At 42.9% G+C, this 14,941-nt stretch overlaps 1 protein-coding gene across 2 annotated transcripts in view; it reads left to right on the top strand.

The window, feature by feature from the left end:
* Positions 1 to 304: 304 nt before the first annotated feature.
* LOC109260403 (T-cell surface glycoprotein CD1a-like) overlaps positions 305 to 14,941 on the top strand; it is a 50,830-nt gene continuing 36,193 nt past the window's right edge. The window contains exons 1-6 of one of the 2 annotated variants that reach the window (XM_019438545.2): positions 309 to 705; positions 1,258 to 1,524; positions 2,205 to 2,483; positions 2,683 to 2,967; positions 3,294 to 3,384; positions 3,528 to 4,978. In XM_019438545.2, the coding sequence (XP_019294090.2) occupies positions 645 to 705; positions 1,258 to 1,524; positions 2,205 to 2,483; positions 2,683 to 2,967; positions 3,294 to 3,384; positions 3,528 to 3,573 (1,029 nt within the window). In that variant the 5' untranslated portion in view covers positions 309 to 644 and the 3' untranslated portion in view covers positions 3,574 to 4,978. Of the gene's footprint in view, positions 706 to 1,257; positions 1,525 to 2,204; positions 2,484 to 2,682; positions 2,968 to 3,293; positions 3,385 to 3,527; positions 4,979 to 14,941 lie in introns of those variants that run through there. The other variant, XM_053908886.1, reaches the window with a different exon arrangement.

Consider the following 14,941-nt stretch of genomic DNA (forward strand, 5'->3'; position numbering starts at 1 on the left):
GAGGAATTTACAAATGAGGTCCTCTGTCACATGAGCCCTCTCCCTCCCCCAAGGAGGGGAAGTCATCTGCATGATCAGACCCCCTCTTCTTCCCAATTACTGGAGGGTGACCTTTAAATTTATCTGGTTGATTTTATTTTTTAACACAAGCAGTGACACATCAGAGATGTGAACGGGCTGGGGTGAGGGTGAGACATGAAGGAAGTTCTTGGGCAGTGTCCCAAGGACTGGAGAGACAGGGTGACAGCAGGGTCCAGGGTTGGGTGCTGGGGAGCCGTGTGTCTTCATGGGTTACTGTCTGGATGAGGAGAAAAGGCATGGAAGGTAGGGTCCCTTTTCCATGCCACACGAGACTTGTTCCCCAGCCTGAACAGGGCCTGAATCAGGGCCTCAGGGAGCACGACAGAGGCTGGTGACAGGGAGAAGCTGGAAGCCGAGAGGAGGGTCAGACCCGGAGGGGAAGTGAGAGTCTGATTAGGTGTCCAGGGTTGAGGGCGGAGCCCATTTGCATTGTCGCGGAGACTCAGGGCAGGCGTGTGTGTTGAGAAGGAAGTCAGAAGAGAGGGGCTGCGTGTGGGGAGGTTTGTGAGAACAGACGCCAAAGACCCACTTTCCGAGAGAAAGAAAGAACATCTGCACATAAGATGCTGTTGTTGCAACTGGTGTTGCTCACGGTTCTTGTCCCAGGCGGTAACAGTGACGATGGTGAGGATGTGGCCCTGCCTGGTCAGTGCAAGAGTGTTTGTCTACATTTGTGTGATGTGTGTCATGTGTGCACATATGTTGTTGTGTACATGTGTGCATGTGTGTATATGTGTATGAGTATGTGTGTATATGTGCCTGTGTGTGTATCTCTGTGTGTTTCTGCCGTGTGTGCACGTGTGTGGGTGGGTGTCTGTATGTCTGTGTTTGCATCTGTGTCTATATGTGTGCATATCACGTGTAACTCTGAGCGTGTGTGTACGTGTGTGCATTGGTGTCTGTGCGCACGTGCACACATGGTGTGGGTTCCCCAGCACATTCCTGGGGAGTGAGGCATGTCCACCTGGTTCCTCCCTGAGCCTCCCTGACCCCAGGGCCTTGTGCTCTTCTGAATGGTGGGTGCCAAGCTCGGGGCTCTGGGGCAGCACGTGTCTCCAGAGGGAACTACGGCTCCCTGTCCTCCAGATTTCGGTGCCCCTCCCCGGCCCCTTTTGCTGATTCTCTCTCCTTCCCTCTGCCCTCCTCTTCCTCAGTCTATCTGTTCTTCTGGCACAGACTTCCAGGAGCCAATCACTTTTCGAATCATCCTGACCTCATCTTTTTACAACCGTGCCCGGACACAAAATCAGGGTTCAGCTTGGCTGGGACAGCTGCAGACTCATGGCTGGGACAGCAAGACCGGAGCTTTCATTTTCCTGCGGCCTTGGTCCAGGGGCAACTTCAGCAAAGAGAGGCTCATTGAACTAGAAAAGTTATTCCATTCATACTCCATTAGATTTCTTCAGGTATTTCAGGACCATGTCAGTCAATGGCAGCTTGAATGTGAGTTCAGGTCCCTCAGGGCAGGTGGGATGGAGGTGGTCGGTGTGTGTGTAACCTTGAGTTCCTTCTTCCTCCTGGGTAGACCCTCCACTGGCTGCTGAACCTCTCGACTCCCATTGTAAAACTGAATCACATCCCTCTGTTCACGGGGCAGAAGCCAGACCCTGATTCTCGAAAAGCTTTATGTCTTCTGCTCCTTCCCCTCCTCTCGTTGACCTCAGGCTGTGCTCTGAGGCCTCCAGTAATGTCTGCAGTGACCACCCCATTCCCTGGCCTGCAGCCAGACATCCTCCTCTCCCTTACTCTGTGACTGATCCTTGAAATGTGCTTTTTTCTCCATTCAATCCCCTCAGTGACCTCTGTCTGTGTGTTTCAGTACCCCCTGCCCTCCTTTCACCCCAGACGGTTTCATCCCAGCTCTTCTGAGGACCCCTCCCTGTCCTCTGCCCACACCTTCCCATCTCTCTTCCAACATTTATTCCTTCCTCAGTCATTCACCTTTTCCTCTGTCTCCAGCGACCACCATTTCCCCTCTCTCTAACCCTTCACTCAAACCAAAATCTCCCGTTCCTTCTGATACCCTCGGTTTCTCCTTCTGCTTCCACTGTCCCTGGCTTCCATTTACCACATCTCATCTCTTTCCCTCCCCCTTTCTTGTATCTCATACCCCCTTTTCCAAGATCCCTTTCAGGTCCAGCTGGAAGGAGGCTGTGAGCTGCACCTTGGAGAAGCATCAGTAGGATTTGCGCGGGTTGCATATCAAGGATCAGATCTCATGAACTTCCAGAACACGTCATGGTGGCCATCTCCAAAGGGAGGAAGGAGGGCTCAGCAGGTCTGCACAGTCTTCAATCAGTACCATGTGGTCAATGTAAGAACACAGGCAGAAATCAATGACATCTGCCCCCATTTCCTCTTGGGTCTTCTTGACGCAGGAAAGACAGATCTGCAGCGACAAGGTCAGTCCTGCTCCCTCCCTCCAAGCATTCTCTCTCTGTACTCAAAAATTTGCCACATTTCCTCAAATTCAGGGTGAGAAGGTGCCAAGAAGGAGAGGGGATGATGCTGACAGGTTTCTAGAGGTGGAAAGACGTGTGTATCTAAAGCGATGTGAAAATCTACCTTCTAAGTCTGAGAAGTCCTGTCCTGTCTCTGCAGTGAGGCCAGAGGCCTGGCTGTCCACTGGCCCCAGTCAGAGTCAGGGGCCTGGCCATCTGCTCTTTGTGTGCCACGTCTCTGGCTTCTACCCAAAGCCAGTGTGGGTGATGTGGATGCGGGGTGACCAGGAGCAACAAGGCACCCGACGAGGTGACGTTTTGCCCAATTCTGACGGGACATGGTATCTTCAGACGTCCTTGGATGTGGAAGCCAGGGAGGCAGCCGGCCTCTCTTGCCGAGTGAGACACAGCAGTCTAGAAGGCCAGGATATTGTCCTTTACTGGGGTGAGAAAGGGCTGGTGTCCAGCTGGGAAAGGGTGGTCCTCCAGCAGTGCAGGAGAGATAGATACAAAGTTGGGATTCTAGGGACTCCAGATCATAAAGGACTAAAATTAGTGACCTAAGAAATGGAGAGCTGGGTGTGAGGGTCCTGTAGATACAGCAGGAAGCAGAGGGTTGGTTGAAGGGTCCATCTATGAGCAGGGATGGGAGAGGAGAAAGAGGAAGGGTGGTTGGTGAGGCAGAGGGTGACGGGAGCAAAAAGGACCAGGTAGGTGCAGGTCAACCCGGGGTGGATGGGAATTGACACCCTCTGTGCACCAAACCCACAGAGCAGCACCGCCCCGTGGGCTTGGTCTTCCTGGCGGTGGTCGTGCCCCTGGTGCTTCTGGCAAGTCTTGCATTCTGGCTCTGGAAGCGCTGGTAAGTCTGGAACCACCTTCCTGCTCTTTCCCAACTGTGTCCCCACCTTCCTGTCTGTCCTCAGCCCTCCTCCAAATCCATGCCCCTTCCCCTGAAGTCCTCACTCCACCTGCTGCAGAGCATTTCCAATCTGTTCCTCCCAGGAAATCACACTGGAGACATCAGTGCACTGGCCTTCCTTTGGAGTAAGATCCCTGCAGCCCTGGTTCCAGCACTTACCTAAACCCAGCTCAGTGGTGATGGATTTGCAAGTCTCTGTGTGCAACTTTCATCTTTCCTTTCTGCTCAATGATCAGTTGTCAATATCAGCTGAGTGTCATTTAGTGGGATGTGTTGTTCTCACCTCTTTCTGGGACTTAAATCTCAAAATTCTCTCAAAGTAAAATGAAGTCTGAGTACCTCCCTGGGTCACAGGCAACAGATGTCATTTCCTCCTGGGATCCCTCCCCGATTCACAAGTGGAAGGAGTCTGTGCTTTGTGAGAGTTTCACACCACCTTTAGTTTCTTTTTGGAAATATATGCCTCCCTTCCCATCCTTTGTGACCACGCAGTTAGGTCCATTTTCCCTTCTAATTTGTAGACATTTTGTGGGCAAAGTCCATGTCTTTTTAATACTTGTATCCTCAAAAAAAACAAAACAAACAAACAAAAAAACTTGTATCCTTGGCAAGGAGTCTCACCTGCATGGAATATGTCCTCGACAAATACCTGTGTTGAATTTATACCAATTTTATACTTTTTTCTTTTTCTCGTGATTCCTGTCATGTTTGTGGTAGTTGAGATGTTTGATGCTCTTTTTGTGAAAGGTCTTCTCATTTTTGCCTCGAGACTTGATACCTTCATGGTTCCTTGGTAACATCTCTGAACCCCTGAGGAGAACATAGTTTTGTCTGTGGATATTTCTATTATTTAAACCAGACACCTGTTGGAGTGGACCTATTGTGGATGAAAGGAGGAGGGCAGATGCAGGTCCTGGCTGTTTGAGGCCCTCAGGACAGCAGCAGAGACGTCACCTTGGGGTTTGTTGGCAATATAGGGGCTTGGGGTTCACTGCATCACAATTTTCTTTTTAAGAAAATCAGCAGGGGATTTATAGGTGCATAAAATACGATGCCCGAGAGGTAGCACTGCCAGTGTGTCCTTGGAGGGAAATGAGTGGGTCCAGAAAAGAGAACAAGAGTGTTGTGCTCAGGAAAGAACGGGGGTCTGGCAGGGAGAGGGCATACAGAGCATCCTCACATTCGTGGCTGCTGTGTTACAGTCGCTGAGGGCATGGAGTCAGCCACATGAGCTGTTATTCCTGGGGGAAATACAGGGTTACAGATCTTGGAGCTTTTGCCCCTTGATGAATACACAGCCTTGTTTCACGTGTGTTTTTGTTTAAAGACAGCATATATATATGCTTTATTTACCAATACTGAAAATGCCAGCTCAGAAGTGTTTCACATTTCTAGCCTTGGGTACTGTGGTCACCAGTGGTCACCAGTGTCTTTGGCTTTCAGTCTCACAGCTCTGCTGCCCATGATGCTCTTAGAAACAAGCAAGAAATGGTCACCATCTCTTGCCTCCATGAATATAGCTCCTTTACTGTTATGTCATCATTGTGTCCTAAATATGACTTTAGTACTTTCTGGAGTGGCTCCACATGGACATCACAAATTTCCTGTTCATTTTCCTGGATTTTTGCATTGTTGATTCATTGCCACTGACCTCATGGCCCACAACTCTGCCTTGTGAGCCTGAGTGAGCCTTACCCGCACAGGTGTTTTTGTCTGTGAGGCACATCCTGCCTTCTGTGCTTAGGGCCACCCATGCTCCTTGTAGCTCTGGGATTCAGGGTCATTTTAAATACAAAATCACCAAGAAAGAGCATGTAAGTGAGGAAAGTGTGGTACCAAATGGATCATGAATGGGCACATGTTTGCAGTGTGGGAATTCACACAGGAAGGCAGAGCGGTACCTGGTTCAGCCTCACCAGGGAACATGTGGGGTGTGTGACACATGTTGGCCACTCTATGTGTCCATGAACAGCAATGAGCACATGTGTCTGGGGTTACATATCAATGCCAGTAGGTAGACCAATCTGTACAGACAGACTCCGTGAATAATGAACATGGACACTTGTGACTTATGACCCCAAAAGCAGTGGAAACATCCATGGATAGACTTTAGTTACTATAGATTTCATTAATTCACTCAATAAACCTTTCTCAAGCCCTGACCATGCAGCAGGGACATTTGGAGTATAAGGTAGTGGGAAGAAAAGGTCATAGTCTTTGGGGTTTGAAAATTTTGCTTTCTTGATTTTTTAAGATTTTAATTGTTGTTTCTAAATAGTTTCTTAGTACAGGAATTTTCTGGGTTTACTTAGGGGAAAGGGACTTAGCTGTAATTTGTTCAGGGTCTGAGAGGAGAGGCTCAGGGCAGAAGAACATTCAGAGGGACCCAAGTGCAGGCTCCCACCGTTGCACATGTGGACATTTCTGGAATAATAATCTTAAGATGGGAGAGGTGGCAAAGGTGAAAAACATTGGTAGGGAGAGAGAAAATCATGGGACTTCTCCAAACTTCTCTTCTAGATTGGACTGTTGGCCTACTTCTCTAGGGTCTAGTCTACTTTGTCACCCTCGTATGGCCACCTTGTGGCTTTTGGCTGGTTGACTCCACTCTCATGTGTAGCCCTGAACTCTTATCAGCCCGAGTCCATCAGGAGAAAGCATCCTTGACAATGTGACGGGAGAAAGATGGACATGTAACTTCCAGTTTGGCCAATCATCAGACAGAAGCCACTTATCCTTGCCCAGAGTGATGGGCACTGGCTCCAGGTGGCTCAGGTTACAGGTGTTCTGATTCTTGTGGTCAATGGCAGGCAATGAGATGGTCTCTCTTGTCCTGGATAAGAAGGTTGGGGTATGAAGTGTGAAACTATGATCCATTTTTCAGCATATGAGAAGCAAGGCTGAGGATAATACCTTCATGCAAGAAGGCAGAGAAATTGTATACATGAAATTTTCCTGGAAAGTAGGATCTAAAGTGTTCTCAACACAAGAATGAAAAAGAAAAGAATAGAAAGAGCAGAGGATCCAGACGTGAGGTGGTGGCTGTGCTAACTAGTGGGATTGTGGGCCTCATGTCACCATGAACACACACACTGAACATCAAATGGTACTTCATTTTATGTTTTTAAAAGAAACGGAGTGGGGCACCTGGGTGGCCCAGTCAGTTGCGTATTGGACTTTGGCTCAGGTCATGATCTCATGGTTTGTGGGTTTGAACCCTGCATCGGGCTCTGTGCTGACCTCACTCATTGCCTGAAGCCTGCTTCATATTCTGTGTCTCCCTCTCTCTCTGGCCCTCTTCCTCTCACGCTCTGTCCCTCTCTCTCAAAAATAATAAACATTAGAAAAACCCAGAATATATTGGACAACAATTAAAAGTATTTAAACATGGATCAATGTAAATAAAATATTAATTTTCATAATCTGTTTCAACTCATGTGTTCTTGATCAATTCTGCATTTTCCTTCCAAAATGCTGCATGCGCCACATGAGCCCAAGGCGGCCCCAGAATGGCTCACTAACAACACAGGGACCAAACCCTGCACACAACAGGCAAGGACAGCTATTGCAGATGACCGACTGAAGGACAAAGTAGATCATCCACCACAGCAGGGCACATGCACACACACGAGAGAGACACCCCTGAAGTACCAGGTCCTGGTGAACAGGGACACTACGCTGCGGGTCAGAACAGGAACTTTTCTTCATAAGGCCACTCTTTTCAGGAGCAGGAGACATAGTTAACTTTCCTATCACACAGAGACAGACCCAGGGACTTGGAGAAAATGAGGGGACAGAGGAATATGTCCCCAAATGAAAGAACAGTACAACATAACAGCAAGAGCGGTAAGTGAAAAGGAGAGACAGGATATGCCTGATAGAGATTTTATTTCTTTATTTTTTTCTCCAAATTTTTATTTAAATTGTAGTTAGTTAACATATGGCATCACATTGGTTTCAGTAGTAGAATTTAGTGATGCATCCTTATACACAATACCCAGTGCTCATCACAAGTGCCCTCCTTAATACTCATCACCCAATTAGCCCATCCCCCCATCCACCGCCCTCCACCATCCCTCAGTTTGTTCTCTCGTTAAGAGGCTCTTACCGTTTGCCTCCTTCTCTCTCTCCTTTGTCTCCCTCCCATAAGTTATTGTGTTTTGTTTCCTACATTCCACATATGAGTGAAATCAGATGGTATTTGTCTTTCTCTGCCTGACTTATTCGCTTAGCATAATACGCCCTAGCTCCACCCATGTTACACACACACCACGTCTTCTTTATCCATTCATCAGTCAATGGATATTTGGGCTCTTTCCTCAGTTTGGCTACTGTTGAAAATGCTGCTATAAATATCGGGGTGCATGTACCCCTTTGAATCTGTATTTTTGTATCCTTTGGGTAAATACCTAGTTGCACAATTGCTGGATCATAGCGTAGTTCTATTGTTAACTTTTTGAGAAACCTCCACACTGTTTTCCATAGTGTGGGCCATTTTGCGTTCCCATCAACAGTGTCAGAGGGTTCCCCTTTCTCTTCATCCTTGCCAACATCTGTTGTTTCCTGTGTTATTAATTTTAGTCATTCTGGTAGCTATGAGGTATTTTGATTCATATTTCCCTGATGATGAGTGACTTTGAGCACCTTTTCATGTGTCTGTTAGATATCTGGATGTCTTCTTTGGAAAAATGACTATTCATGCCTTTTCCATTTCTTAACTGAATTATTTGTTTCTTGGGTGTTTAGTTTGATAAGTTCTTTATAGATTTTGGATACTAACCCTTTATCAGTTATGTCATTTGCAAATATCTTCTCCCATTCTGCCAGGAGCCAACCCATCCAGCTTTCCTGATGGCACAACCCAGGTGGTTGGTGGAAGGGCAACGCACAGCAACCCTCCAAACGGGAAGCTACTGGTATCCCTCCTGTTACTCATCATGGCCATCCCCATGGTCCAATTGGCATTGATGATTCAAAATAAAGCCTTGGGGGCAAACTCGGGGATATTTTCTGGGGATGAGGGAAAAACCATGAGAATCCGAAGACAGATAATGAAACCTTATATCTAGTCAGTGCCACCCCCGCCTGCCCATCCCCTATCTAAAGGAAGGATAGAGCCATATATTTCCCAGCCAAGGAGGGGGGCAAATGGGTTTGAAACCCCAATCCGGCAACAAAGGAATGTATCTATGGATACAAGTTACTCCAACCCCTAGAACCACTTGGCCCCCAGGAGGCATTCCAGAGCATAACTGGACCTGGTGGGTTAAGGTACAGAATGGTTCATTAGTTCCTAGATATACATTGTCTCTCTGGGAGCACATGAAATGTGGGTTCCCAGGGCCCTCTTGGTTTCCTCCTGGCACCCCAGACCAAAGCGAATACTTTTGTTCCTTGTACCGCAAATGGTTCAAAGGAACAATTAAGAAGTCATGTCCCTGTAAATGTTCCACTTGAGGTGTTGAGAGCTAGATGACCTTTCATGAAAATAGCGAAGCAAACACTTTATAAACTATAAATAAACGTAGATACATAATGAAAGTAGTATGAAGAAATCAATCAATAAGCAAAGGGCGGGAGGGAATATTTCAAGAAAATAACTATGTTATTCCTTAATGGGTGATTATATAAAGGAACACTTTTAGAATTAGGTAATGTCGAGAAACACAGATGACGCACGCTACAAGGAAATTGCTAACAAATATGATGCCACGTTTGCCACAATAAAGTGGCCAGTCTAACCCACTGTTGTTGTCTGTGTCCATTTGTTATTTTTGCCAATGCCGTTCATCCTTCAGGAACCCCTGGACCTGCTGGGGCTGGACATCAGCACCATTCCTTAGGCTGCTCTCAGTTTTAGTTGATAGTTTCCTTGAGTGTACAGAAACTTCTTATCTTGATCAAGTCCCAATAGTTTATGTTAGCTTTTGTTTCCCTTGCCTCCAGCAACATGTCTAGTAAGAAGTTGCTATAACCAATGTCAAAGAGATTGCTGCCTGTGTTCTTCTCTAGCATGTGATAGTTTCTTCTCCTAAATTTGGGTGTTTCATCCATTTCAAATTTATTTTTACGTATGGTGTAAGAAAGTGGTTCAGTATCATTGTTCTACATGTTGCTGTCCTGTTTTCCCAACAGTGTGTGTTGAAGAGACATTTTTCCATTGGATATTCCTTCTTGCTCTGTTGAACTTTAGTTGACCATATAGTTGTGGGTTTTCTAATTGTTCCATTGATCTATGTGTCTGTTTTCATGCCAGTAGCTTCCTGTCTTGATGACTACAGATTTGTAAATATAGTTTGAAGTTCAATGTCATGATGCCTCCAGTTTGCTTTTCTTTTTCAAAAGTATTTTGGCTATTCAGGGTCTTTTGTGGTTCCACACACATGTTAAGATTGATTGTTCCAGCTCTGTGAAAAATGCTGGTGGTATTTTGATAGGGATTGCATGAAATATGTAGATTGCTTTGGGTGGTATAGACATTTAAAAAATGTTTGTTCTTCTAATGCATGAGTATGAAATATTTCCCTATTTATTTGTGCCCTGTTCAATCTTTTATAAGTGTTCTATTGTTTTTAGAGAACAGATTGTTTATCTCTTTTGTTAGGTTTATTCTTAGGTATCTTATGGGTTTTGGTGCAATTGTAAATGGGATCAATTCCTTGATTTCTATTTCTGTGCTTTGTTATTGGAATATAGAAATGCATCATATTTCTGTACATTGACTTTATATCCTGGAGCTTTGCTGAATTCATGTATCAGTTTTAGCAAATTTTTAGTGGAGTCTTTTGGGTTTTTTTTTTTTACATGGAGTATCACGTAGTCTGCAAATAGTGACAGTTGGACTTTTTTCTGGATGATTTAGATGCCTTTTATTATTATTTTTCTGTTGTTGTCTGATTGCTGAGGATAAGACTTCCACTACTAGATTAAATTGTAATGGTGAGGGTGGATATCCCTATCTTGAACCTGACCGTAGAGGAAAAGTTCTTAGTTTTTCCCCACTGTGGATGATATTAGCTATGGGTCTTTGATATACGGCCTTTATGATGTTGAGGTATGTTCCCTCTATCACTACTTTTTTGAAGGTTGTTATCATGAATGGATGTTGCAATTTGTCAAATGCTTTTACTGCATCTATTGAGACGATTGTATGGTTCTTACCCTTTTTTCCATTAATGTGCTGTATCACATTGATTGATTTGTGAATATTGAACCAGCCCTGAAACTCAGGAATAAATCCCACTTGATAGTGGTTAATAATTCTTTTAATGTACTGTTGTATTTGATTTGATATTATCTTGTTGAGAATTTTTGAATCCATGTTCATCAGGGATCTTGACCTGTAATTCTCCTTATTTAGTGGGGTCTTTGTCTGGTTTTGGAGTCCAGGTAATGCTGGCTTTGTAGAATGAGTTTGGAAGTTTTCTTTCCATTTCTAATTTTTGGAACAGTTTGAGATAATAGATATTAACTCTGCTTTAATTGTCTGCTAGAAATTCCCTGGGAAACCATTTGGCCCTGGACCTTGGTTTGTTGAAAGATTTTTATTAATGATTCAATTTCTTTATTGGTTATGGGTCTGTTCAATGTTTCTATTTCTTCCTGTCTCACTTTTGCTGGTTTGTATGTTTCTAGAAATTTTCCATTACTTTAGGATTACCCAGTTTGTTAGCATATAATTTTTCATAATAGTTTCTTTTTTAAAAATTTTTAATGTTTATTTATTTTTGAGAGAGAGAGAGCGTGAACAAGAGAGGAGCAGAGAGAGAGAGAGAGAGAGAGAGAGAGAGAGAGAGAGAGAGAATCCAAAGTAGGCTCCAGGCTCTAGCTGTCAGCACAGAGCCTGACACGGGGCTTGAACCGACAAACCATGAGATCATGACCTGAGGTGAAGTCGGACGCTTAACCAACTGAGCCACCCAGGTGCCTCAGTTTCTTAAAACTGTTTGTATTTCTGTGATGTTGGTTGTGATCTCTCCTCTTTCAGATTTTATTTATTTGGGTCCTTTCTGTCTGGCTAAGGTTTATCAATTTTACTAATTCTTTCAAAGGACCATCTCATAGTTTTGTTGATTTGTTCTATCCGTGTTTTTCTTTGTTTGGTTCTGCTCTAATATTTTTTATTTCCTTTTTTCTGCTGGCTTTAGGCTTTATTTGCTACTCCTTTTCTAGCTCTCTTAGATGTAAGATTAAGTTGTGTATTTGAGTATTTTCTTACTTCTCGACATAGGCCTGTATTTAATATACTTCATTCTAGGACCACCATTGTTGCATCTCAAAGGTTTTGGACTGTTATGTTTTCATTTTCATTTGCTCCATGTATTTCTTTTATCTTTAATTTCCTGGAAAACCCATTTGTTTTTAGTGGGATATTATTTATTCTCCATGTTTTTGTGATCTTAAGAAAATTTTTCTTGTGGTTGACTTCAAGTTTAATAGCGTTGGGGTCTAAAAATATGCATGGTCTCAATACTTTGTACTTGTTGAAGGCTGATTTGTGACAGCATGTGATCTATTCTGGAAAGGTACTCTGTACCCTTGAAAAGAATGTGTGTTCTGCTGCTGTAGGATGGAATATTCTGAATACATTTGTTAAGTCCATCTGGTCCAGTGTGTCGTTCAAAGCCATTGTTTCCTTGTTGAATTTTTGCTTAGATGATCTGTCCATTGTTGTAAGTGGGGTGTTACTGTCTCCTATTATTATATTATTATCAGTGAGTTTCTTTATGTTTGTCATTAATTGACTTATACATTTGGGTCTTCCAAGTTGGAGGCATAAATATTTAAATTAGATCTTCTTGATGGATAGACCCTCTTATATATGATATAATGCTCTTCCTCATCTCTTGTTACAGTCTTTGGTTTAAAATCTAGTTTGTCTGGTATAAGTATGGCTACTCAGGCTTTCGTTTGACATTCATTTATATGATAGATGATTCTCCATTCCCTCACTTTCAATCTGTGTGGGGAATAAGTTTAAGAGTTCTCTGAGCTTGCACTAATGGGTTAACCAGGCTTAGGCAGAAAGCTGCCACAGGGCAAAAGCACCCTAGTGTAGAACAAAGCATGGAAAGGAAAGCCCCTCCACAGGACAAAAGTGACCGAGAGCAGGTAGAGGCAGAAAACCACCGCAGCAGGGCAAAAACAGTTAGCGACCAGAACCAGTTAGCAAGAAAAATGCCTTGTTAAACCTGAGGTAGCATGCTCTATATGTCTTCGCCCTTAGAAAAGTTAAGATAAGTAGACACAGTGTCTGGTGCCTGTGGTAAATGGCTATGTGCTTGGTGCTGGGACTTTGATTTGTATTGACCCTAACCCCTAACACTGCATAGCTTTGAGACCCCCTTTCTCTCACACACGAGTTAATGATCAGTGTTTTATTGTCTCTTTCTGCACATCCATGATGTATGTAAGTCTTCTGATCCTACTAACTATGGAGTAAGGACCCTTACTTGGGGCTCTTTTCTCCTCCTGGACATTAGCCTCTCTCATATTCAAATCTGTATCCGCTCTCCTGCTGGACAAGAGAGAACTCCAGACTCAAAGTCTGTGACAAATCTGCAGGTGTCTTTAGGTCTTAAATGAGTCTCTTATAGGCAGCATATAAATAGGTCTTGTTTTGTATCCATTCTGATAACCTATGTCTTTTGATTGGAACATTATTCTATTTACATTCATAGTAATTATTGATAGGTATGAATTTAGTGCCATTGTGTTATCTATAAAGTTGGTGTTTCTGATGATGTTCTCTCTTCCTTTCTAGTCTTTGTTGCTTGCTCTTTCACCCCACTCTAAGTGTCTCCTTTAATATTTCTAGCAGGGCTGGTTTAGTGATCATGAATCTTTGAGTCTTTGTTTGTCTGGGAAACTCTTTATGTCTCCTTCTATTCTGAACCACAGCCTTGCTAGATAAAGTATTCTTGGCTGCGTATTTTTCTGATTCAGCACGTTGAATATATCCTGCCACTCTCTTCTGGCCCACCACATTTGTGTGTACAGATCTGCTACAAACCTACTCTCTTTTCCTTATAGGTTAAGGAGTTTTTTTTCTCTTGCTTCTTTTAGGATTCTTTTATTATCTGTGTATTCTGTAAGTTTGACTATGTCTTGGTGATGACCAGGTTTGTTGAATTTAATGGGAATTCCCTGTACTTCTTGAATTTTAATGTCTATTTCCTCCACTAGATTAGGGAATTTTTCAGCTATAATTTGGTCAAATAAACCTTGTGCTCATTTTTTTTCTCATCTTCTGGGACTTTTATGATATGAATGTTATTATGCTTTAAGGAGTTCCTGAGATCTCTAAGTATACATTTGTGATATTATACCTTTATTTCCCACTTTCTTTCAGCTTCATTATTTCCCATAATTTTATCTTCTATTTTGCTTATTTCTTCCTCTGCATCATCTATCCTCATTGTCATTGCATCCATTTAGCTTCACATCTCAGTTATAGCATTTAAAAATTTCCTCCTAAATAGATTTTAGTTCTTTTATCTCTGCAGTAAGGGACTCTCTGGTGTCATCTATAATTTCTCAAGCCCAGGCAGAATTTTTATGATTATTGTTTTAAATTCTTGTTCCAACGACTTACTTGTATCTGTATTGATTTAATACTCAGCTGTAACTTCTTCCTGTTCTTTCTTTTGGGGTGAATTCCTCCATCTTGTCATTTAGTCGGGGTCACTGTTTTTTTTTGTTAATGAAGAATATAGTATTTCTGCTTCTGTGAGTAATGGCTGTATTAAGAAAAATTCCAAAAATAAAATATGAAAGGAAATGACACTCTACATGTGTTTTGGTCTGCTTGCTAAATAAGCCAGATCCAAATAATAATAATGATGATAATAATTAATAATAATAAAAAGGGAAGCTGGATTCTATGGGTGTCTGGTTTTTAAAAGAATGCTTTTTAAAAGATAAACATGGATGCAAAAATTCTCAACAAGATACTAGCAAATTGAATTCAACCGCATGTAAAAAGAATTATTCACCATGATCAAGTGGGATTCATTCCTGGGCTACAGGGCTGGTTCAATATTTGCAAATCAATATTTGCAAATTAATACATCACATTAATAAAAGAAGGGATAAGAACCATATGATCCTGTCAATAGATGTAGAAAAACATTTGACAAAACATCTTTCTTAATAAAAACCTTTAAGAAAGTTGGGATAGAAGGAACATACTTAAATATCTTAAAAAATACTTAAAAAATACTTTAAAAAGCCATATATGAAAAGCCCACAGCTAATATCATCCTCAATGGGGAAGAACAGAGCTTTCTCCCGGAGATCAGGAACACGACAAGGATGTCCACTCTCACCACTGTTGTTTAACCTAGTGTTGGAAGTCCTAGCTAGCATCAGCAGTCAGACACAAAATGAAATAAAAGGCATCAGAATTGGCAAAGAAGTCAAACTTTCACTCTTTGCAAATGACATGATACTGTACATGGAAAACCTGAAAGCCTCCACAAAAATACTCCTAGAACCT

This window comes from Panthera pardus, unplaced genomic scaffold (assembly GCF_024362965.1).
Source record: "Panthera pardus isolate Hobbes unplaced genomic scaffold, ASM2436296v1 HiC_scaffold_21, whole genome shotgun sequence".
Lineage (NCBI taxonomy): Eukaryota > Metazoa > Chordata > Mammalia > Carnivora > Felidae > Panthera > Panthera pardus.